General features: G+C 39.4%; 1 protein-coding gene across 15 annotated transcripts in view; it reads left to right on the top strand.

Annotated features, from left to right (window-relative positions):
• Window positions 1-24,293, top strand: part of PBRM1 (polybromo 1) — a 138,266-nt gene that overhangs the window by 108,948 nt on the left and 5,025 nt on the right. For 8 of the 15 annotated variants that reach the window (XM_015569187.1, XM_015569191.1, XM_006771834.2 and 5 more), the window contains 7 exons: window positions 1,192-1,337; window positions 2,841-2,998; window positions 12,699-12,882; window positions 14,104-14,314; window positions 14,940-15,141; window positions 18,439-18,603; window positions 21,945-22,100. In XM_015569187.1, coding sequence (XP_015424673.1) covers window positions 1,192-1,337; window positions 2,841-2,998; window positions 12,699-12,882; window positions 14,104-14,314; window positions 14,940-15,141; window positions 18,439-18,603; window positions 21,945-22,100 — 1,222 coding nt within the window. Of the gene's footprint in view, window positions 1-1,176; window positions 1,338-2,840; window positions 2,999-12,698; window positions 12,883-14,103; window positions 14,315-14,939; window positions 15,142-18,438; window positions 18,604-21,944; window positions 22,101-24,293 lie in introns of all 15 variants that reach the window. The other 7 variants (XM_015569195.1, XM_015569194.1, XM_015569196.1 and 4 more) reach the window with 5 other exon arrangements.

The following is a 24,293-nucleotide window of genomic DNA, read 5'->3' as shown; positions in this document are numbered from 1 at the left end:
TAGTTATATTTTTAATTTTTTTAACCCTAAATACTGTTTTCCAAGCAGCTGCACCAATTTACAATCCCATCAACAGGGTACAAGTGTTTCCTTTTCTCTAAATCCTTGCTAACACTTGTTATTTATTGTCTTTGTTACTTGTTTGTTTGTTTATGTATTGTTAATCCTCACCCATTTTTCCATTGCTTTTTAGAGAGAGGGGATGGGGAGAGAAAGAGAAAGAGAAAACATGGATGTGAGAGAGACACATCAGTTGGTTGTCTCCCACCTGCATCCTGACTTGATTGTGTCATTTAAGCTTCCTAACAGTCCCATTTAATGAAGACACTAAGGCATAAGAGGTCAAGTAATTTGTTACAACAGCCAGTAGGTGACAAACCCTGTAATTTATTCAAAAACAGAATACATGTCTTTCGGTCACAGAGACTTTGCTAGCCCTTTCTATTTTGTAATAACTCAAAATGATAAAAAATTGTAAAACTATTCATTATTAATGTTAAGAAATTGCAAGTTCAGTAAATGTAGTGAAGGGGAACATTGTGTAGAATTTTCTTCTTATATTTTACTAGAGGCCCAGTGTTCGAAATTCATTCACGGATGGGGTCCTTAGGCCTGGCCTGTGATCTGGGTCGACCAGGTTCCCTGCCTCCCCGCCTTCTCCTTCCTTTGCCCACTCAGCACCCTGCCCCTGCTGGTCTCCCGCCATGGTCTACGCTGCCCCATGGTGGTCAGCACACATCATAGAGAGCAATCAAACTCCTGGTCTGCCGGTTGAACCCCGAGGGGACAGTTTGCATATTAGCCTTTTATTATATAGAATATATAGGATAATAATGCATTGACTGAGTCTGCTTCTGAATGCTAAGTCCTTCCTCTCCAGTGTTTTGTTTGTTTGTTTGTTTGTTGCTAAAGGCTATGGGAATAGAAGAAGGACGGAGAGGGGATAAAAGCACCCTGGAGTAGCATTTTATGTCAATTAACTTGAAATTTAAAATAGATACAATATTTGATAAGACTTAGTTTGATTTCAGTGAGCTAATCTTCTGGTTTCTTTTCTTCATCAAAGCTTCTATTTATTGTTATTTTTTCTTTTAGGTTAATTATGAAAGAAAATCTGTTTTCCATTCTTACCTTCTCTGTTTACTTCTTGATTGTCAACTGCCTATCCTCAACCAGTTTCCTTTACAACAGGAAAAAGAAGATGTCCCTGTGGAAATGTCCAATGGTGAACCAGGTTGCCACTACTTTGAGCAGCTCCATTACAATGACATGTGGCTGAAGGTTGGCGACTGTGTCTTCATCAAGTCCCATGGCCTGGTGCGCCCTCGCGTGGGCCGGTGAGTGTTATTGAAGTGAAAAAAAAAAATCACTCTTCAGGATGAAGTCAAAAGTCTCTCAGTAACTTACCCAGCTTTCTCTCACACCACACTTCCCTTGCTTTTGCCTCTAGCCATACTTTCTCCTTTATATTCCTCCATGAAATCTTTCTTTTCTTCTTCTGCTACCATTGACTGAACTCTCAATCCTGAAATCTCCCTGCCCACTTCATATGGTGAACTCCTTGAGCTTAAATTTGAAATTGTACTTCCTTAAGGAAATCTTCTGTCTCCTCCAGACTGAGTTAGGTCTCCCTATTACATGCTTTCAAAGCACCATGTATTTCCTTCTTCTCAAGGCACATATCACATTGTGTTATTCTCGGGTTCTACACTGGACTGAAAATTCCCTGAGAGTAGGCATCCTCTCTTTTTGCTCTCCTTTGTATCCACTATTCCAGACGTAGTGCATGAAACATAGTCAGGGCTCAGATATTTGAATGAACAAATAAATGGATGAAATTATAAATGGTTGGATGGCATAAAACAATCGTAAAGGAGTCAGGGACAAAACTGGGCAGTTGAGTACAGTACTTAAGAACTAGTTGGTTCCAAGTGCCCATCAGTAGATGAGTGAATAAAAAACTGTGGTACATCTATACCACGGAATACTATGCAGCAGTAAAAAAGAATTCCTTACCCTTTGAGACAGCATGGAGGGACCTGGAGAAGATCATGCTAAATGAAATAAGTCAGTCAAAGAAACCTAAGTATCACATGATCTTTACTTACATGTGGAATCTAAGTAACAAAATAAACTGATGAATAGAGTGGATCCAAAGACATGGAAACATGGAACAGAGTACAGAATCTCAGAGGGAAGGCTGGGTGGGTGGGAAGTAATCAACCAAGAACTTGTATGCATATATGCATGCCCATAGCCACAAAGGGGAAATGAGGGCCTGGGGCAGGGGGTAGGGGTCAATGGGGTGAAAAGGAGGACATATGTAATACTTTAAACAATAAAGATTTATTTAAAAAATAAAAAAAATAAATAAGAACTAGTTGGTTCCAAGAGATCTTAGTTTCAAATGATTTACCTTTCTGAGTCAGTTTCTTCGTATTTGTTTCATCATTCACTATTTATTACACATCTCCCATTTGCCAGGGTCTAAGAATACATTAGTAAATAAAACAAATATCCTTAGTCCCATGGATCTTTGTAATAGTGGGAAGACAAACAATAAACATCGTGAATACGTAAAGTGTATAGGACACATCATATTAAAATACCTTTTTCCCCTCAGATGAATAGCCAAATCTTCATTTATCTTTTTCCAAGTATTTTCTCATGTGTTTAAGTGGGATGGGGGGTGTCAAAGAAATTGTCCTATCAAAATAACCAGTGAAACTTCTCTACATATTAATTTTTGGTTAACGGAATTTTTGTTAGATTAATCCTTCGAGAATAAAACCTATTAGAATTTTATTTTAATGAAATTTCTCCCTTTTTCACCACCCAAGAATTGAAAAGGTATGGGTTCGAGACGGAGCTGCATATTTTTATGGCCCCATCTTCATTCACCCAGAAGAGACGGAACATGAGCCCACAAAAATGTTCTACAAAAAAGAAGTGTTTCTGAGTAATCTGGAAGAAACCTGCCCCATGACATGTATTCTGGGTAGGTATATATGCCGTTTCATTTAATTATATGCATTCCACAAAAATCAATTAAATGCTTCTGTTCTAAGTGCTAGGTATACAGCAATAAACAAACGAAAGTTTCTGCTCTTTTTTTTTTAATTTATCGATTTTTTACAGAGAGGAAGGGATAGGGATAGAGAGTTAGAAACATCGATGAGAGAGAAACATCAATCAGCTGCCTCCTGCACCCCCCCCACTTGGGGATGTGCCCGCAACCAAGGTATATGCCCTTAACCGGAATCGAACCTGGGACCCTCGAGGCTGCAGGCCGATGCTCTATCCACTGAGCCAAACCGGTTAGGGCAAAGTCTCTGCTCTTACAAAGACTTATGATGGGGCAGAGGTTGGGGATTCAGTAAATTAACATTAAATATATAGAACATCAGATAGTAATTAGGACAATAAATGAGAATAAAGCAGAGGAAGGAGGATAGAGATTCATGTTGCTGGGAGGTCCTGCTTTAGTTAATGTGGTTATCAAAAGCCTCTCTGATAGGTGACGTGAACAGAGCCCTAAATGAAATGAGGAAGAAAACCATTTAAATATCCAAGATTTTACTCCTTTTAGGAACAGCAAACACCAAATGCAAAGACCTTAAGGTAGAGTATCTGGGCTTGTTTGAGACACAATAAGTAAGCTGGGTGACTGGAGTAAGGCAGTGGGGTGGAGTAGGGAATCAGCCCTCTGAGGTGGCTTGGCACCCAATCATGGTAGGTCTTGTAGACAGTGCAGAGATTGCGTTTGGAGCAGATAGTCCTGTGAGGGGTGTGAGCAGAGCGGCAGTGTGATCCCACATATGCAGGAATCACTTGCTGTGGATGGGACAGTATGTTGTAAGAATAAGGCGGGAAGCAGGAAAAGCAGTTAAAAGACTTTTACAGTCTCTGTTGGGCTCTTAACCCGAGTAATGTTATTGTCTCCATTCCAGAAATATGAAGGACTCATAATGTGGTTTCTGTTCCATCTTCCTGAGAGTTCACAGTCACGTTTTGCTTTTCAGACCTAGATGTATACATCATCTATTACCGTCATTTCAGCTAGATTGGTTTTGGTACTGTGCGTTTTCCAGAAGTGGATGTGGGAAAGATTTCTGAATGGCCTGGTAGATCAGCACAGTTTTTCTTCCCACTCTGCAGAGAGGGACCCACAAAGGCTAATGAAGTTATTATATCTTCTTGAGTTTCTTTAGCAATGAATGTCTTCCTTGTAACTTGTAGTTCATACTAAAGCAGTGCCCTAGAGCCTCACTCCCTACTGTAAACCCAGCCTGGGGTCAGAGAAAGCATAACAAAGATGAGACTGAAGTTTCCTTTAGTTAGAGTAACCACATCATTTGTTGTTTTTTAGTGATTTTCTTAGTGGCTAAATCTGGAGAGTACATCTTAAATTTATGACAGTCTAGTTTGAATTAATACTAACTTAGCTTTGTTACTCTACAGACACTGTTCTCTATAGCTCCATTTCTCTCCATTTGTGTTGTCAGGAATTACCTTTTTATACTTTGTGTGTACTTTAACATAGATATCTTTTTTCCCCATGGTTTTATTTATTTTACATTAAAAAATTTTTTTTCAATTACAGATATACAATATTATATTAGTTTTAGGTATCCATCCCAGTAATTGCACATTATATAACTTATTAAGTGATCATCCTTATAAATGTCATACCATCTGACACCATACATAGTTATTACAAAATTATTGATCATATTCCCTGTACTGTATTTTATATTCGCATGACTATTCTGTAACTACCAATTTGTACGTTTTAATCCCTTCATCTATTTCACCTGTCCCTCCAAAGCCCCTCTCCCATCTGGCAAATGTCAAAATGTTCTCTGTGTCTGTTCTGCTCATTTGTTTATTTTGTATTTTTAGATTCAATTGTTGATAGATATGTATTTATTGCCATATTATTGTTAATATTTTTTTATCTTCTTGTTTGGGACTCTCTACACTTCCTGAACTTGTGTGACCATTTCCTTTACCAGGTTAGGGAAATTTTCTGTCATTATTTTTTCAAATAGGTTTCAGTCTTTTGTTCTCTCATACCTTCCAGAACCCCCAAGATGTGAAGTTGGTACACTTGAGGTTGTCCTAGAGCAGTGGTTCTCAACCTGTGGATTGCGACCCGTTTGGGGGTCAAACGACCCTTTCACAGGAGTCGCCTAAGACCATCGGAAAACACATATAATTACATATTGTTTTTGTGATTAATTACTATGCTTTAATTATGTTCAATTTGTAACAATGAAATCGGGGGTCACCACAACATGAGAAACTGTATTAAAGGGTCACGGCATTAGGAAGGTTGAGAACCACTGTCCTAGAGGCTTCTTACACTATGCTCATTTTTTTTTAATTGTTTTTCCTTTTTTTCTGTTCTGATTGGGTGTTTTTCTTCCTTATATTCCAAATTACTGTTTTGATTCTTGGCTTCATCTCCTCTACCTGTTGATTCCCTTTAAATTATTCTTGATTTTAGTTAGTGTATTCTTCATTTCTGATTGGTTCTTTTTTTTTTCTTTAATATATTTTTATTGATTTCAGAGAGGAAGGGAGAGGGAGAGAGAGAGACAGAAACATCAATGATAAGAGAGAATCACCAATAGGCCACCTCCTGCATGCCCCCCACTGGGGGGATCGAGCCTGCAACCCAGGCACGTGCCCCCAACTGGAATCAAACCAGGACCCTTTAGTCCGCGGGCCAACACTCTTATCTACTGAGCAAAACCGGCTAGGGCTCTGATTAGTTCTTTCATATGGTTTCCATGTCCTTTTTTATGCTGTTAGAGTTTATCTCCTGTTCCCTTAAGTTCATTGAGCATTCTTATAACCTGTGTTTTAAACTCTGCATCTAATAGATTACTTATCTCCATTTTGTTTAGTACTTTTTCTGGAGTTTTTGTTCTGTTTTTTTATTTGGGACAGTTTCTTTGTCTCATTTGGGCAGCCTCCTATGTTTATTTCTATGTATTAGGTAGAGCTGCTACGTATTCCAAACTTGGTAGAGTGGCCTAATGTAATAGGTGTCCTGTAAGGTCCAGTGGCACAGCCCCCCTGTTCACTCGAGCTGGGTACTTCAAGTGCACCTCTAGCCCTGTGTGGGCTGTGTACACTCTCTAGTTGTAGTTGTGCTTTAATTGCTGTTGACATGTCAGTTGGGAGGGATTTACCCCCAGGTCAATCAGCTACAAGGACTGACTGTGACCACTGTGGAGTATCAACTGTGTGGGGCCCACCCCATGGAGCAGAACTTACTTAAACAGTGCTGTGGTGTCTGCTGAGTCCACCTCTTGACTGTCACTTGTAGAAGTGGTTGGGTGATGCTTCAATGTGGTCAGTAGCTGTCCACGTGGTTCACTGGCTCTGGAGCTTCCTGGAAGGTGCAGGCCAGAGTCAGCTGCTATTTGTGTTCTGCCCAGGGCTACGCAGCACAAGCTATAAAACAGTCTTCAGATGGCTGCTACTTGTGCTGGCTTTGGAGTTATCCTGGAGAGGCCAAGCTGCAAACCAAGGCTGCTAGTGCCTGGCTTGGGGCCACTTAGCAAGAGGTATGGAGCATTCCCTCGCCAGAAGCTGCTTGTTTGAGAGATTTTAGGAAATTCTGAAGCAAGAGCCAAACAGGCCATTTATGTGGAAAAGCCACTGGAAACACCTTGGGTGGGCTGCAAAGGTGGGTGGGGCAGGGCGGAGTCTCAGGGTTCCCCAAGGCAGGGTGAACAGTGATCGCCAGGTTGATGGAGACTCAGATATGGTTCCCACGTTCTGACTTTGTGTAGGGAGGGCTCAGAAAAGGAACAGTGGCATCTGCCAGCACTTCTGTCTGGGAGAAAATGCCCCCCTCACTCCAACCTCAGCTCTTACCCTGATGCTGGACCATTCAGTTCCTCCCTGTATGTCACTGGTGCCTTTCAAGCTGTTGCCCCAGTGCTAGAGCTCATAGGGAGTAAGTCCATTCATGGACCTTTTAAGAGGAACTGCCTGGGACTCACAAAAGCCCTTTGTCTCACTCAGCCACAATCACTACTTGTTTTCACAGCCAGAAGTTATGGGGACTTCTCTTCCTGACACTGGAACCATGGGCTAGGAGTCCTGGTGTTGGGCTGGGACCTATCGATTCTTAGGGGGTACTTCTACAGCCCAGATATCCCTCCAAATTTTTATCTTCCACATGTGAGTGTGGGACCAGTCTCTTTCTGGTCTCTTCCCCCTCACCAGTCTTAATGTGGCTTCTTGTTTATAGCCTTAGTTTTAGGATTTCCATTCCACTAGATGTCAGGCGGTTCTGAATAATGGTTGTTCTGTAATTACTTGTAATTTTGATGTGGTTGTGGGAGAATGCAAGTACCACATTTACCTACGCCACCATCTTAACCAGAAACCCCATAGATTTATAATTATGCTTTATGCATTTGTCTTTAAAATCTTATTGGAGAAAAAAAGAGGAGTTACCAAAAATATATTGGCTTTTATATTTACCTGTGTTATTACCTTTACTAGTTTTTTAACTTTTTTGTATGAATTCAAGTTATTTTCTATCGACTCCCTTTAGCGTTTCTTATAAAGCAGGTCTGCTAGTAACAAACTTTCATCTTTTGTTTATCTGGCAATGTCTTGATTCCTCCTTCATTTTTGAAGAATATTTTTGATGGATATAGAATTCCCTATTGACAGATTTGTCTTCTTTCATCAAATTTGAGAAGTTTTTAGTCACTATTTCTTCAGATATTCTTTCTGCCCCTTTCTCATTCCCCTTCCAGGATTCTCATTATGCCTATGTTAGTACGTTTAATGGTGTGTCACAGGTCTCTCAGAATCTGTTTTGTTTGTTTGTTTTTGCTAATCCTCACCAGAGGATATTTTTTCCGTTACTTTTTTTAGAGAGAATGGGAGGGAAGAGTAGAGACAGAGAGAAACATTGATGCAAGAGAGACACATCGACTGGTTGCCTTCCACACATGCCCCAACCGGACCTGGGGATAAAGCCTGCAACTGAGGTACATGCCCTTGACCAGAATCAAACCTGGGACTCTTCAATCTGCAGGCTGACGTTCTAACTACTGAGCAAAACCAGCTAGGGCTGTTGATTTTTCTTTATTCTTTCTCTTTCTTGGACTGGTAATTTCAATTGATCTGTTTCAAGTACACTGATTGTTCTGCCTGTTCAAATTCTCTGTTGAACCCCTCTAATGTATTTTTCATTTTAGTCATTGTTTCAGCTCTAGAATTTCCATTTAGTGTTTACAGTTTCTGTCTCTTCATTTATATTCTCTGTTTGGTGAGATATCATTCTGGTTTCCTTTACTTCTTTGTCTGTAGTTTCCTTTAGCTCTTTGAACAGATTAAAGACAGTGATTTAAAGTCTCTGTCTAGTAAGTCTAGTGTCTGGCTTCCTTGTGGATAGTATCTGTTCATTTCTTCTTCTTCTGTGAATGGATAATTCTTTCTTAGCATGCCTCATAATTTTTTGTTGAAAACTGGACAGTTTGGATATTATAATGTGTTGACTCCGGAAATTAGATTCCCTCCCCTCCCTTCCCCTCCCTCAGGTTTTGTTTTACTCCTTATTGTGGGCTATAGTTGCTTATTTAGTGACTTTTTTTTATTTTAGAGAGAGATGAAGGGAGAGGGAGAGAGAGAGAAAGAGAAACATCAATGAGACATCAACATCAGTTGGCTGCCTCCTGCACGCCCCTCACTGGAGATCAAAACTACAACCCACACATGTGCCCCAACTAGGAATTGAACCAGCAACCTCTCAGTGCATGGGATAGCACTCAACCAACTGAGCCATACCAGCCAAAGCTCTGACTGTTTTTTGTTGTGTGTGGTCACTGAAGTCTCTGTTCTGCTAGCTTAGTAGTCAGCTAATGATTTAACAGAGATTTTCTTTTTATTTTTTATTTGTATTGACTTTTTAGAAATAGAGGAAGGGAGAGGGAGAAATAGAAACATTGATGTGAGAGCATAACATCAATTGGATGCCTCCTGTAAGCCCCCTACCAGAGTTTGAACTACAACCTGGGCATATGCCCTGGTCAGGAGTTGAACCAGCAACCTTTCGGTGCTAGAGATGATGCCCAACCAGCTGAGCCACAACGGCCAGGGCAAGAGATTTTCTTAAATGCTTAGATCAAAAAAACAAAAACAACAAATTCCTAGTCTTTGAAACTGGATACTATGTCTGTGTTGGAGCATACCTTCAACTCGCAACCTGGAAGTTTTCAACTCTGCTTTGCCTTTACTTCCTGCTTCCATAGGAATTGACAATCAACCAAAGGTGAGAGCTTGGGGCCTTCTCAGGTCTTTTCTGAGCCTGCACCCTGAACATGACATAGGCGTGGCTTTCTAGATTCCCAGGAATATGTGGAAGGTTTTCAAAACTCACTCCCCAGCTTTTTCTTCCTGGACTTTTCAGCATGTCTGCTGTTTTCCCTAACTGACATCCTTTCCCGCAGTTGGCAGCAGCTGGTTCATTTGCTTTACAACAAAATTACCAAATGTTTACAACAAAATTACCAAAGCCATTTCTCTGACTTTTGGAATCCAAAAAGGAGAGAATTTTAGGTCAGATGAAATGAAGACAAGCCATTTGCATTAGCTCTTCAGGAAGCTACCAAAAAGGTCAAAACATACAACCACAGTTGTTTGAAAACGAAATCTGCTCTCCCTCCAAGCTGGAAGACTTGCTAGATTTTGACTGGAACTGCAATCAATCTATAGGTCAATTTGGGGAGCACTGACATTTTTATGAGTCTTCCAGCTATAAACATAATAGATCACTTCATTTTTTAGGTATTCTTTAATTACTCTTAAAATTTTTTTTAGTTGTGTGTGTGTGAGCAGGAGTCTCATACATCTTTTTATTGTTTTGTTGTTTTTCATGCTTTATTAAATGATGCTTTCTAAACTTTTATCTTTCTCTGTCTTTTGAGGGCCAGTCAGCAGGGCACAGAGATACTATATGCATTCCAAGCATATCAGTCATTTTTACTTATTAGCTGTGAGAAGAATTTTTACCCTTTCCAATTTTTATTTTTCCTTCTGCGAAATATAGAAAATTAAAACTGTTCCTTCTCTGAATTGAAAAGCCTTGGATTATATAAATAAAGTATTATGTAAGTCCAAGGAAGTGATAGTAACTATAGCTATTTTAAGCTTCTAAAATGTTTCTGACCTATTGTTACAAGTTTTACAAGTATTGCTAAATTGTTAGTAGTAAACACTCCTATTAAGGTCAAGATCAAAATAGGGATTTTCTTATCACTTTTATTAAACTTAGTTTTGGAGTCACTAGCCAGTGCAGTTAGAAGTAAGAGCCAGAAATTTAAAATAAGGAAATTAAGTAGATGGAAATTTAAGAGAATCCATTATACAACCATGACATTCAATAAGATGGTTGAGTATATATAAAATTAACAAATCAATTTTGTTTAAGAATTCACTAATTTCAAAATATGATACCTTGGGATAAATGTTATAGTATTTGTGTCACATCTGTATAAAGAAAATTTTTAAATGCTATCTTTAATGCATTTAAAAGGAAATCACTTGAACAAATTGAAAGGCATACCATGTGCTTGACTAAGAAATCTCAACGTCACAGAAATATTCTCTCTAAATTAATCTTTATAATGTGATTCCCAGTAGATAAACCAATTAAAATTTTGTAACAAAGTTGGGACTAAATAAACTGATTTTTTAAAATATATTTTAGTGATTTTTTACAGAGAGGAAGGGGGAGAGAAAGTTAGAAACATCAATCAGCTGCCTCCTGCACATCTCCTACTGGGGATGTGCCTGCAACCCAGGTACATGCCCTTGACCGGAATCAAACCTGGGACCTTTCAGTCCACAGGCCGACGCTCTATCCACTGAGCCAAACTGGTTTCGGCTAAATAAACTGATTTTTAAAATCATGTCAAAATATAAAATAAAAATCGGGAAAATTCTGAAAAGCATAGTGAATGGGGGTTGGAGGGTGGTTGATCCTTACCATATATTAAAACATGATAACACTGTAGTAATTAAAATCATTTATGATTGTATATATTTTTAATATTTGGTTAATTCATTTATCTGTTGATGGACATGTAGGTGATTTCTACCTTTTGGCCATTGTGAATAATGTTGCTATGAAAATTGATGTATAGTATCTATATGAGTTCCTGCTTTCAGTTCTTTTGGGTGTTTATCAAGCAGTAGATTTGCTGGATTATATAGCAACTGTATTTAACTTTTTTAAAAAATTTGTTTTATTGCTTAAAGTATTACAAAGAGTACTACATATACAACTGTATTTAACTTTTAGAGAAACTGCCAAACTGTTTTCCACAGCAGCTACATTCCCATCAGGGTTCCAGTTACTCCACATCCTTGTCAGCACTTATTATTATTTTTTTAGTGTAATAGCCATCCTAATGGGTTTGAAATAGTATCTCATTGTGATTTTTTTTTTTAATTTCCCTTATGATTAATGATGTTGAGCATCTTTTGGTCATTTGTATATCTTTTCTGGAGAAATGTCTATTCAGAGCCTTTGCCTATTTTTTTAAACATTTTTTTAAAAGAATAGTTTATTGACTTTTAGAGAGAGGAAGGGATAGGGAAAAAGAGAAAAAATTATCAGTGGGAGAGTGCAACATTGATTGGCTGTCTCCCGCACACCCCCTAACCGGAATTGAGCCCACAACCTGGGCATGTGGCCTTGACTTGGAATCGAACCAGCAACTTCCTAGTGCATGACTGACATCCAACTAACTGACCCACAATGGGCATGGCCCTTTGCCTGTTTTTCAATTGGGTTATTTGTCTTGTTATTGTTGTAGGAAGTCTTATATATTCTTAATACTAAACTTTTACCAGAGATATGATTTGCAGGTATTTCTGGGTTCGTTGGGTTATCTTTTTACTTTCATGATCGTGTCTTTCAAAGCACAAAAATTTTTAATTTTGATAAAGTCCAGTTTATCTTTGGTTGCTTGTGATTTTAATAGCACATCTATGAAACTGTTGCCTAATAAAAGGTCACAAAGATTTGCACCTACTACTAGTATGTTTTATGTTAAGAGTTTTTAAGAGTTGTAGCTTTTACATTTAGATCTTTGATGCATCTTGAGTTAATTTTTGTATATGGCATAAAGTCAGTTTCGAACTCAGTTCTTTCGCATATAGAAGTCCAGTTGTCCCAGTGCTATCTGTTGAAGAGATCATTCTTTCCCAGTGAATTGTCTTGGCATCCTTGTCCATCAATTTTCCATAAAAACCCAGTTGTACCAGTTAATTTCTATATTTTCAATTCTATTCCATTAATCTACATGTTTATCCTAATGCTTGTGTATACCCTTTAAATCAGGGGTCCTCAAACTTTTTAAACAGGGGGCCAGTTCACTGTCCCTCAGACCGTTGGAGGGCCGGACTATAGTTTAAAAAAAACTATGAACAAATTCCTATGCACACTGCACATATCTTATTTTGAAGTAAAAAACAAAACGGGAACAAATACAATATTTGTATTTGCATGTGGCCCACAGGCCATAGTTTGAGGACCCCTGCTTTAAATCTTCTGACTTTTAAATCAGGTGGTTGTATTAATTTAAAAGTAAAAATTGGAAATAATTGTTAGCTATGACCACAGTGTACTCTGACTTCTCTCCAATTTGCTCTTTCAGGAAAGTGTGCTGTGTTGTCATTCAAGGACTTCCTCTCCTGCAGACCAACTGAAATACCAGAAAATGACGTTTTGCTTTGTGAGAGCCGCTACAACGAGAGTGATAAGCAAATGAAGAAATTCAAGGGACTGAAGAGGTTTTCACTCTCTGCTAAAGTGGTAGATGATGAAATTTATTACTTCAGGTAAAGCTTGGAAAACTAAGGAAGAAAGAATACTTTGACTCTTAATAGTAAAACTGATATCAAAGTAGTGTAGTGCAGGGTGGGATTTTTTTGTTTGTTTTTTTTAATATGTTTTAAACTAGATCAGTATACATTTTAAATAGAAAACATTAATGAATTTAGTTAAAGATGTTTTTATTTAATCCCCACCCCAGAGTGAGGATATTTTTTCCATTGATTTTTAAAAATATATTTTTATTGATTTTAGAGAGGAAAGGAGAGGGGATGAGAGATAGAAATATCAATGATGAGAGAGAATCATTGATTGGCTGCCTCCTACACACCCCACACTGTTGATCGAGCCGAGCTTCATTAATTTTTAAAGAGCATGGAAGGGGCGTGGGTGGGAAGGAGAGAGAGACACTGACATGAGACACACACATCAATTGGCTGCCTCCTTCTCGCACCCTGATCGGGGCTGGGAATTGAACCTGCAACTGAGGTATGTGCCCTTGACGGGGAATCGAACTCACATCCCTTTGGTCTGTGGGCTGACACTCTAACCACTGAGCAAAACCAGCCAGGGGTAGTTAAAGATTAAAAGAAATCCTCATAATCTGCTGAGATGTGGTAACTGATCTAATGGTGCCTGTTGGCCTAAACTCCAGTAATTACAATGTGGAGGCAGAAATCTTTGGTTCTGGTTCATAGTCTTTTAAGATTACACAGTTCACAAGTTACGAAAATTATTTTTACTATATGGGCAACTAGATCCTAACTTTGGACCTAGTATTTATGTGGGTATTCAGCAAAATCCTTTAAAAACAAGCATCTGACCCTAGCTGGTTTGACTCAGTGGATAGAGCGTCGGCCTGCGGACTGAATAGTCCCAGGTTCAATTCTGGTAAAGGGCACATGCCCGGGTTGCAGGCTCGATCCCCAGGAGGGGGCATGCAAGAGACAGCCAATCAATGATTCTCTCTCACTGATGTTTCTATCTCTACCTCTCCCTTCCTCTCTGAAATCCATATATATATACATACACTTTTAAAAGAATGTTTTTTAAAGCATTTGTAAGTAGGTATGGCTTTATAAATACACACTTACGTTATTTTCCTTGCTGACTTAGAGTGTACACTGCAGATTACAGGCAGTCATTTCTAGGCATTAAGGCAGAACACTGCTTTCTGACTAGTTCTGGAGTTTTGTTAGCTGATTTTCTTTTTACGCCACTTCTTTTAGAAAACCAATTGTTCCTCAGAAGGAGCCTTCACCTTTGTTGGAAAAGAAGATCCAGTTACTAGAAGCCAAATTTGCTGAGTTAGAAGGTGGAGATGATGATATTGAAGAGATGGGAGAAGAGGATAGTGAGGTCATTGAGCCTCCTTCTCTGCCTCAACTTCAGACTCCCTTGGCCAGTGAGCTGGATCTCATGCCGTACACACCCCCACAGGTGAAGGTGACAAGTTCCGGTTATTTGTCTTATTCCCAGCTTTGGTTTGCAGCAGACTCAAACCAAAGTAAGGAGATGTCCAGCCCATGTATATGAGTTTCAACCTAGAATTCTGCAGGAAGAAACAGATTTATTTTCCTCAGTGCCATTAATTATTTAAAGTTTAATATATTTTTTTAATTTCATACATTGCTGTTTTTAATGGCAGGTTTAGTTAGAAAGTTCTCCTTGCCTTGTGTTGAAGAAAAGCAGTGAGGAACAGCATCATCCTGGTACTCTTATCTTTTATTCCCTCTATCTTTTTAGTTCCTTCTTCTTTAGGACCTCATTTTTTTGGTTGAGGTGATCCCTGTTGGTGTTTTTTTCTCATTTAGAATTTTCTCAAGACTTAATTATGAGGTCACCATTACAGATTGCAGTCATGGAATTCAGTGAAATTTCCGTTTATTTCTTATATGGTAAGAGGCAAGGAAGAGCTGTGTTTTAACCAAGGAAATGGCTTTCTATAAACTGAACATGTTTATAAAATAGTAACTATTGAATCAAAAGTTCCTGGCTTCCAGAACTTTGAGCAGTTAACCAAATACAATGTTCTGATGCACTCTAAGAGCTTTCTGTCTTACAGTCTACCCCAAAATCTGCCAAAGGCAGTGCGAAGAAGGAAAACTCCAAACGGAAAATCAACATGAGTGGCTACATCCTGTTCAGCAGTGAGATGAGAGCTGTGATTAAGGCCCAGCATCCAGACTACTCTTTTGGGGAGCTCAGCCGACTGGTGGGGACAGAATGGAGAAACCTTGAGACAGCTAAGAAAGCTGAATATGAAGGTAAATAGAGACTAGACACAACTGTCTCACCTTTCTAAGCAAGGGGATGTTTTCAGGAATGCATGTGCATAGACAGGTTTTACTCTCTTATTCTTACCACTTGTACATGAACATTGTGCTGGGGACTGTCTCAAATGGCTCCCATCCAGCAGTTTAAATACCAGCCTTATCCTGACTGAGCAAGCACTGCCCCTGACTTGGCCTCTGATCCTGGGGTGTTTGTTTTTTTTAAATCTCTCAAACCAATATTTTGTTATTAAAAATTGCATGATTTTCTTCTTTTATTGAGTCCTGTGAGCATACATGTTAAGCTGGGGAATGATTGTACAGGGATATTAAATATAATTTTGCTTAAAATTCATCTGAAAGTGAGCTTTTAGTATCGGTGGTCTTCTATTATGGCTCTTGATAAGCCATATGTTTAAACTTCATCTTGAAGCTTGGCTGAAACACTTGGTTTCCTAGGTCAGTCCTGGGCTGTGCTGTGTCTGCATTCATAGTTACTTTTAAGGCACTTGGAATCTCTTTGATAAAGCTCATCTGCCTCATACTCTATAATGAAATCATTTTGGGCCATGAGCTATATAATTTAAGGATTTGGTGATTCTTAGCCATTAGGGATAAAATACTTGAGATTTTTTATTTGTTTTCTGTTTGTTTTTTATTATCAGTCAAGGCTTTAATAAAGAAATAAGTAGTAAACATCAGATTAGTTAGGACCTATGCCCTTGGAGCTGTATTATTTCCATTTGGAATTATATGTAATGGTTTATTTTGCCAGTTTAGGGCCATAGTGCTTGAACATAGTGGTCCACTATTACTCTGCTTGGCCGATTCCAAATCTATTATTTTCCATCAAACATAAAGAAATTAATTGTTAAGGCTGCCTCCTTTATTAAAGTGTATGGAGTTTCTAAAAATAAAAGGGCTCTTTTTTAAAAAAAAATTCTTTTCAGTTATTATAATTGATTGCTTATTATAAAATTACCTGGCAGGCTTCCCCAAAGATCTTCTGCAGAAACCTAATCCTACAAGATGCTCAGCCGAAAAGCACTTGTGGCAAAACTAGTTGAGAAGCACTCCAGACATTTTTTTCTCTTGGCAACTTACAGTGCCTATTCTTAGTTAAAATCTTTAAGACCTACAGTAAAGAACCTGTTTTTTTTTCACCTGGCATTTTCTTAAACCTGGCCAAGTATTCATATATTATCTGTTAATATCCTAAAGAACTAATATTTTATAGAATATACTTTGAGAAGCCCTAGTCAGTTTTACAAGAACCTAGAACTTTGGAAAGCTTTGGTAGTAGTAAAGGTTAAAACCAAATATATCACTCAGTTGGAGAAGTGTTGGAATGAACCTCGCATGGGTATAAAACCTGGTCCAGGGTAAATGAAGCTAATACTACATGGCTGATTACTTAAAAAGTGTGAACAAGGAAATAATGTAAAAGTAAAAATGCTGGAGCAGGGCTGAAAAGAGGAAGAACTGATAGCTCCTGGGACATCATCCCACAGTTAAAGGGTGGCTGGGATTCCTGAGAACCAAGTGAGAGCGAGTGATGAGACGCAGCAGTGTCTGTCTGAGACACTAAAACTGAACTTTTGTTTTGACCCATTGAATTCAAAACCCAAAGTTTGGAGTTTAGCTGGTTTCACCTAATAACTTTCTTTTCTAAGACAGCCCAAGTGGGCTCCTCCCAGAAAGAGCCAACAATAGCCAGTCTTGTCTTTGATCCACAGGCCTGAATTTTTCTATTTTCAGCTCCATTTCTTTGCTCTCCCATTTTACTGTATCATTTGTATAATGAAAATACTAGAATTTAATGTGCAGGGTCTAGATCACTGATAGCTCAAGGAAATAAATAGGTTGTTTAAATGGCCTTTATCCCTCACGTTCATTGTACAGAGGATCTGTAAACTGGGACAGTATTAGTGATGACAAGCCTATGCAGGCAACTGTGTCAAGGCCAAAGGTTTGATTTGTTTGATTTTCACATTCTTACATAAAGGGGGACTGGAGCTATTGCTTCTTGACTCTTTTAAAGCCATGTGACCTCGGGTTATTTTTCCCCTCCATAGATCAGCCACTGATAGGCCTTCTGAATTCCATGTTGGAGGGTCAATGTGTAGCAGTTGGAGTGTGATACCAGGAGTCAGGGCCACAGGTTGCTGGTTCTCTCTATATCTTTGGACAAGTCACTGCCTGTCTTCTAGCCTAAGTTTTCCCAGATGCAGAGTGGGGAAGATTGCTTATGAATGGTGAAGCAAAATACACCCTGTATTGTGGGAGCTTTGGGAATACACATTTCTAGAGTTCCCTAGTAAGGGTCCAGCCTGTTAGCTCCTAAAAAGATGGAATGTGATCATTGGGGCTACTGGCTATGGAGATGAAGGCAGAAAAGCTCACACAGGAGTGAGGGGTATAGGAAGGTGTGTTCCAGAGCCCAGAACTGGCACAAGCAAATGCTCCTCTTGCATTTCAGATGAAATGATAGTGAATTTTGGAACTTTTGCTTATATAGGATGATTTATGGTCAGTATTGAACTTCTCAGCTTCAGGAAACCTGGTTCTGTCACTATATTGTCCATTGCTTCATATGTGTATATGTAATTCCCTTCTTTTGATGACTATAGCCTTGAGTATCGGGGGTTTTTTTTCCTTTGGGGTTTATTAAACATGACCTCTTTGCTTCATTAGAATGTAGAAATTAGCACTTAATGTCTCTAAAACTTTGTGGAGAGGCAGTGAACTACTTTTCCCTTACAGAGTTAATTTTCTTCAGCTGCTAAAAATCCCATGACACTAATAACAAGAGTCCTCAAATTGTAATAAAATTGGGTGCAAAGAGGCAGGAAAATATAGTAAGTAACAATTGTGCCAAAAATTATAATGGGCCATGGAATTGCTTCACATTGAAATTATAAATAATTTGCAATGCTTTTAATACTAGAATAATGGTAGCGCTTCTCATCTTCAGGGTGCCTTGTGAGATTAACCATGTTGGTTTCGCTGGTGACGTGTTTAAACAAAATCTGTGCTTTCTGAATGTGTGTTGAAGTCTTAACATTCTTGAAATCTTTGCAGACCAGTTCTCAAGATGGGATAGGAAAGCTGGACTCTAGTTTACCAAGTGAAATCAGCCCGAATCCTCCTGTGTTGAGACTAGTCATCTACTGTTCCTTCCATTGAGACAGAACTGTTGCCTGTGTTTTTATTAGTCCTGTTGAATGCAATGGATGGTATTTTGAATTCCTGGGTTAAAAACAGAATTGAAAATCTGAAATGCCTTTACAGAGCGGGCAGCTAAAGTTGCTGAGCAGCAGGAGAGAGAGCGAGCAGCACAGCAACAGCAGCCGAGTGCTTCTCCCCGAGCAGGCACCCCTGTGGGGGCTCTCATGGGGGTGGTGCCACCACCAACACCAATGGGGATGCTCAATCAGCAGTTGACACCTGTTGCAGGTAAAAACAGGAGCTAAGACCATTTTTTTCCACTTTAAGAAATTCCTTCATTTTTTTTTTTTCTCCAATGAGGAGTAGGCCACAGTCTCTAGGCTTTCCTATGAGAGATTCAAAGTTTGAAGTCATCCATGTTGTCCTTACATTGCCTTTCCTGTATGGGCAATGCCTCCCCTCTGCCCCAGAAATGGGCCCTGGGCCCAATCCTGGGAATTGTTAGAGAGCAGCTCTTCCCTAGCTGTGGGCCTAGTCTAGCGCTGTTCTCCACCCCAGACTGCTCTTGATAGAGCATTATAGCAGAAAATATAAATAGACGCTGAATTCTCTTCTGGAGAGACATCCAAGAGAAAACACAAAACTATTCTTTAGGTGATGTTGACTTTTCCATCTCATTCCAGTATTCAGTTTGCCTTGTTCTGCTGCAGCCATCCTTTAAAAAGACTGACCATTTAAAAGGATTTTTGACAATGAATTATAAATCCTTTCTTGGTCACCAGTGTGCATGACTGCTAAGTGGAATACAAAGTCCTTATTCAATTCATTGTGCCCACTCTGTAATGCTTTTCTATTTAATTACATTAAACTGCATTTTCTGTTAGTATCCCAGTCACATATTCAAAAAAAAGGAAAGAAAATGATGAATGTGGTTTGCTTGTGTGTGTTGTCTCTGGATCTGGTAGCCATAGCAAATTTGGCTCTTCTAGAATTGGATATCGTTGTCTGACAAGCCTCCAACGAGAAGCCTGCAGACCACTTCTTGGGTCCCTCCTTCATGATTTCTCTAAGCCTGGTGAGGTCTATACAAGCCCCCTTTCTCCTTAAGCAAAAGCAATCTGACCTCTTTTCCAAGAGAGTCTAAGACAGTCTTTTTCAAGGCAGGCTCCATTGGGATGCTGTTTTTGTTCTTGTTTTTGCTTTATTTGTATTTGCTTTTTGAGGAAGAGTAGCATAAGGTAACTTTTCCATTGTTGCTCCTACCTTTCATGATGGCAAGTTCTCAAATGCACTGTTGCTGAACTAGCATTTGCACTCGCCAAAGCACATCTGAATCATGGCTGTTCAGTACTTTCAGTGTAACTGATGTTGATCTAACAAATCTTGTAATTGCCTGCTCTATTCCATGGCCCATTTTGGTTAATGGGGGTCCAAAGGTTTTAGAAATCAGGCCTCGAACATGGGGGCCTTGAAAGTTAGAATTCCCTTATTGACATCCTGTTCTATTTGATGTGTGATATTGTAGCACTGTGCCCTTGACTAAAAAGCCCAGGGACACATTAACTAAATGAATTCAAACAGCTAAAAACATCTAAAAATAACAACCACTGGGGGTTGGGGGTGGGGGGAGGATACACAAAACCAGCAGCTGCAGCATTTTAGCTCCCTGTTGGGGAATAACATAGAGCTCTGATGGGTGAGGAGGATGGGGCCAGTTTTTAGAAAGCCCCTGTTCCATTATTAAGTGTGTACCGCCCAGACTTCTGGGCCATGGGAGTGAAGGGCAAGCATTCTCTATAGTAACCAGTCTACAGTGGGAACTTGGCAGCTATCAGGGTGATCTTTCATGGATTTACAGGTTGCATAGGGCCTCAATCTTAGCCTGGTTACTGTCTGAGACCAGCTTTGCTTACAAGCATTGAAGCTCATTTGAACACATGTGACTGGGATAATAAATGCCAAAGTACAGTTTAATGAAGACAAGTGTCATGTCTTTCAGTTCTTAATTTCTTCACCTTCAGCCCGTGAAGGGTGCGTTCAGATGGGCTTTTGTAATTGAAAGCAAAGTCTCCTAACATTCTTAAATTCCCTAAAAGCTATATCTGGTGGTGATGTTAAAAGGCAGTTTGGCAACATTGGATCTCCTCATGTTTAAGGTGATGGTGTCTGTTCAAAAGTAGTTTCTACTCTCTGAACTCTCATTTTTTAAAACTGAAACTCATAATCCTATTTCATGTATAGAGGTATATTTAAAATTTGTTTTATTGGTTCATATAATTGTACATTTTTCAGTCAGCTTAGATGTGACTCATGACGCAGACTGAATCTAAGAATTACCAGTAATTTTATAGCTTTAAGAGACTAAACTTTTATAATAAATACCTTCCAAATAATTCTTTAGGGAAAGTCAAAGAGTAAAATTCTTAGAATCTGGAGTTTTCCACTATTTCCCCAAGTCTCTCTACAAAGAATCTTTTATAAAAATGAGGTTTGGCACCAGTCCCTCAGCCCTCCCTTTGTGCAAGAAGTTGTGGCCAAAGGTGATTGCATTTTGGGGGGAAGTGTTATGTTTTGTTCATTGTGATCATTTCAAATCCTAGAAAAGTCAAGTTGTTTTTCTTAAAAAAAATGTTGTGTGGCTTCAAAGGTCTTTTGATAGGTGAGTTTTTGACATTTTGAAATTATTTTCTTCCTTTCACTCCTTTTGCCAAAAATACTTGTTTCTTGAAACTCTTCCTTAGCTAGCAGAAAATACTTTATCCTGTGAAGATGCACTTTGAAAATAAAGGAATAAAAGACTGTTCACAGAAATTCTGTACCACATTTAAAATGCTCCCTGTTAAATGAAGGTTTACGTGAGGACATTTGTGAGTGTGGAGACAATGATGACAATTGGCATTTTCTCATGTCAGCAGAGCCTGATTCTCCAGCCGTTCCTCCCTAAGTGCAGGCTGAGTGACCTGAACTTAGGTTGGCTTGGGAGGGTTTAGTTTTGACCTTTATTTTAACTTGTTGGAGATCTAAAGATGAAATATCAGACATTGTGATGGCTCTTAGTGGTTCGTCAGTCAAGCTCCAGCATGATCCATTCTTAGCAACAGTGGTGAGGCTAGAAGGGAGGAGGAGGAGATGGAAAATTCTTGCCAGCCTCCCACAATCTGGAGAACCATGCTTTGTGATCAGGGCTGTGCACCTCATTTCCCTCCATTCCAGTTTCCCCATGATAGGCATATGAGTGTGGGCAGAGTGGAATGATGGCGTTATTACTGCTCAATTAGAAACACAGTCGCAGAACTGGTCACTCTGAATAGCTTGCAATAACCATGACCTTGGGAAGGCTGTTACTGGAACTCTTTATTTTTACCTGAAAACATGCAGTATATTTATCCCAGGAAAAGTAACTACAAGTAATAATATACTAAGTACTAATTCATCCAGAAATGTTGGGTTTCATATTTATAACTTTTTATTTTGTTCATTTTTGCAACAAAATAATTGCACTAATTGCTGTTGTATCATGCAATACTAAGGGTGCTTTATTCATTAGTAGTGCATGTGGGAGGTTTGTTATTACTTAGCTCATGTTGCATGTTAATGATGCATGTCTGAAATTTATTGTGTCCTTCAAGGCATGATGGGTGGCTATCCGCCAGGCCTTCCACCTTTGCAGGGCCCAGTTGATGGCCTTGTTAGCATGGGCAGCATGCAGCCACTTCACCCTGGGGGGCCTCCACCCCACCATCTTCCGCCAGGTGTGCCCGGCCTCCCGGGCATCCCACCACCGGGTAAGAACTTCATCCTCATTCACTCATTAATCTCATCTTTATGTTCTCTTTTTCCTACCTCAGCCAGTTGTTTTAGGAGGCACTTACTGCCCGTTATGAGCAGGCCTTCCCACACTAAGAGCCCCAGAGATGTCAGCAGGAGGGCCCATCCTGTGTGTGTAGATGCCTAGCAGCAGCACAGGACACAGGGCAGAGACCAGACTCAGCAGACCTAGGGGCAGGAGGCAAACTCTAAAATCACACAAGTTAACGTGCTGAAAAAGCCAGACACAGCCTAGGAAGTCGTGCCCTCTTTATGAGTAAATAACGTTTCTCAAATTTCTAGTTGAGAGTCACATATAAAAGCACTTTTTGCTACTGAGTGCATTACTTCCTCTGATTCAGTTCTTATCTCACAGAATCTTGTATAGGGTCCCTACTGTGTCTCTTGCTTCTCAATCAGCACTTCTAAGGAATTGAAGTCACTAATGTGGAACTCGTCAGAAATCCTTCAGTCAGTCCTTTTAGGAACAAAAAGGAGGGAGGGAACGAATTTGCACTGAACTGGTTTTCTGTATCTGCGTTCCCTAAGAAGCATGACATAACATGTTAAAGAACAACATAGTCCACTCTACTAACTGTAGACACTGGTTTGTCTGTGGACAGAAGCTCAGAAGTTATTTTACATAGACACATAAATGAAGTCCAGCTTTAGCTACAGTGTTACTTTATAATTAATTAGTAAGTTGAAAGTTTATTATGAAAGGAAAATCACAAGTTCCATATTAATTGTCATCATATTCAAAAGAACTGACTGACCCTTAGCTGTAACAACATGAGATTTTCTTACACAGTACTGGACCTACTGGTCATAGGGTTATACAGAATTCCAAAGAATGCTTCAGAGGGTATACCCAGCAATGTGCAGGGTGAGTAAACATGGTGGCTTGGCCTAGAGCCTCCAGCCACATTCTTATTACTGGAGACTTACTAGAGAATAGTCATAACTCCAAAAAAGTGTTTGATCCAGATGTACCCAAAGCGGGAAATATTGGTGGGAGAACATGTTTCATTATGTAAGTGGTGGCCTGTGTGTGAGTTGCTGTTGCAGCAGAAGTCAGTCATAAAATGGCTGTGCCCGTGTGGCAAATAGAATCGGCCTTAACTCAGTGCCTTCTCATCTTGGCAGAGTGTCTGACTGAGTCAGCAGACCAGGTGAGAGCTGACTTCTGAGTACACATGGGACTCATGGGAAACACGTTAAGGCCAGGACTGTGTAGGTAGCAGATACCTTTGGTGGGTGTTGGGGCACTGCTGTTTGCCTTTTCCTCTTCAGATTTTAAATTGTATTTGAAAGGAACAACACACCTGATGTAGTCAGGGCGACAGGGAAGAAACACTTTTAGTGCCTACGTCCACACATTTCTGATCAGGCTTTGAGAGGAGAATTCAGTGAACTCCTCTGGGGCCCACATTCTCACCTGCTGCTCCCTAGCATGGCATTTGTAAATAGAGGAAGGAGAGGGGTCTGCTGATTTGTTTGTGCTGCTTTACAAAGATTGATACCAGCAGCTCAGGGAGGCCCACTGTGTTGTGGAATCTTAAGTCTGGTGAGTGTCTGGGAGGCAGGGGGTAGGGGTTAATAATATGTTGCAGCTTACCCACCACAACCTCTTCATTCATTCATAGATAATTCTTAGGATCCTATCATGGTCATCCAGGTGTACCAACCCTTCTGAGTACTTGAAATATAAAAATCCCTGCTTTGAAAACAGAAAGCTTATTTTTACTTACTATTTTCTGTCTAGCAAATATCTAATACCTCCTAGAAGTAGCATTTAGTAATTCTGAACCTTAGAATATTGGGCTGGTTCTGCCTGGTCAAAATGTTAACATTTTGAATCCTAAGGAACTATATAGACTATGAAGTTAGCTCCTCTTGAGCCTTTTATGCAGCCAGTAGGATTTGTTTCAGGTTTAAACAACAACTCACCAGGATTTCTGTTGTAGTTTTTAATGAACCGGGTTTCTTGTGTCTCTTTGTTTTGAGAACAGTAAATGGATGGTCCTACATTATTAAAATAACCCTAGGTACTAAATTTAGGACATCTCATTATCATCAATTAGTACCTGTGAGACAGAAATTGTTTATGAGGAGTCACCAAGAGTAATTTACAAAATTATTATCAGATACATATTCAAATATAGTAGGAC

This window comes from Myotis davidii, unplaced genomic scaffold, assembly GCF_000327345.1.
Source record: "Myotis davidii unplaced genomic scaffold, ASM32734v1 scaffold725, whole genome shotgun sequence".
NCBI classification, from domain to species: domain Eukaryota; kingdom Metazoa; phylum Chordata; class Mammalia; order Chiroptera; family Vespertilionidae; genus Myotis; species Myotis davidii.
The sequence above is the reverse complement of the archived record's forward strand: the minus strand, read 5'-3'. Positions and strand labels throughout refer to the sequence as shown.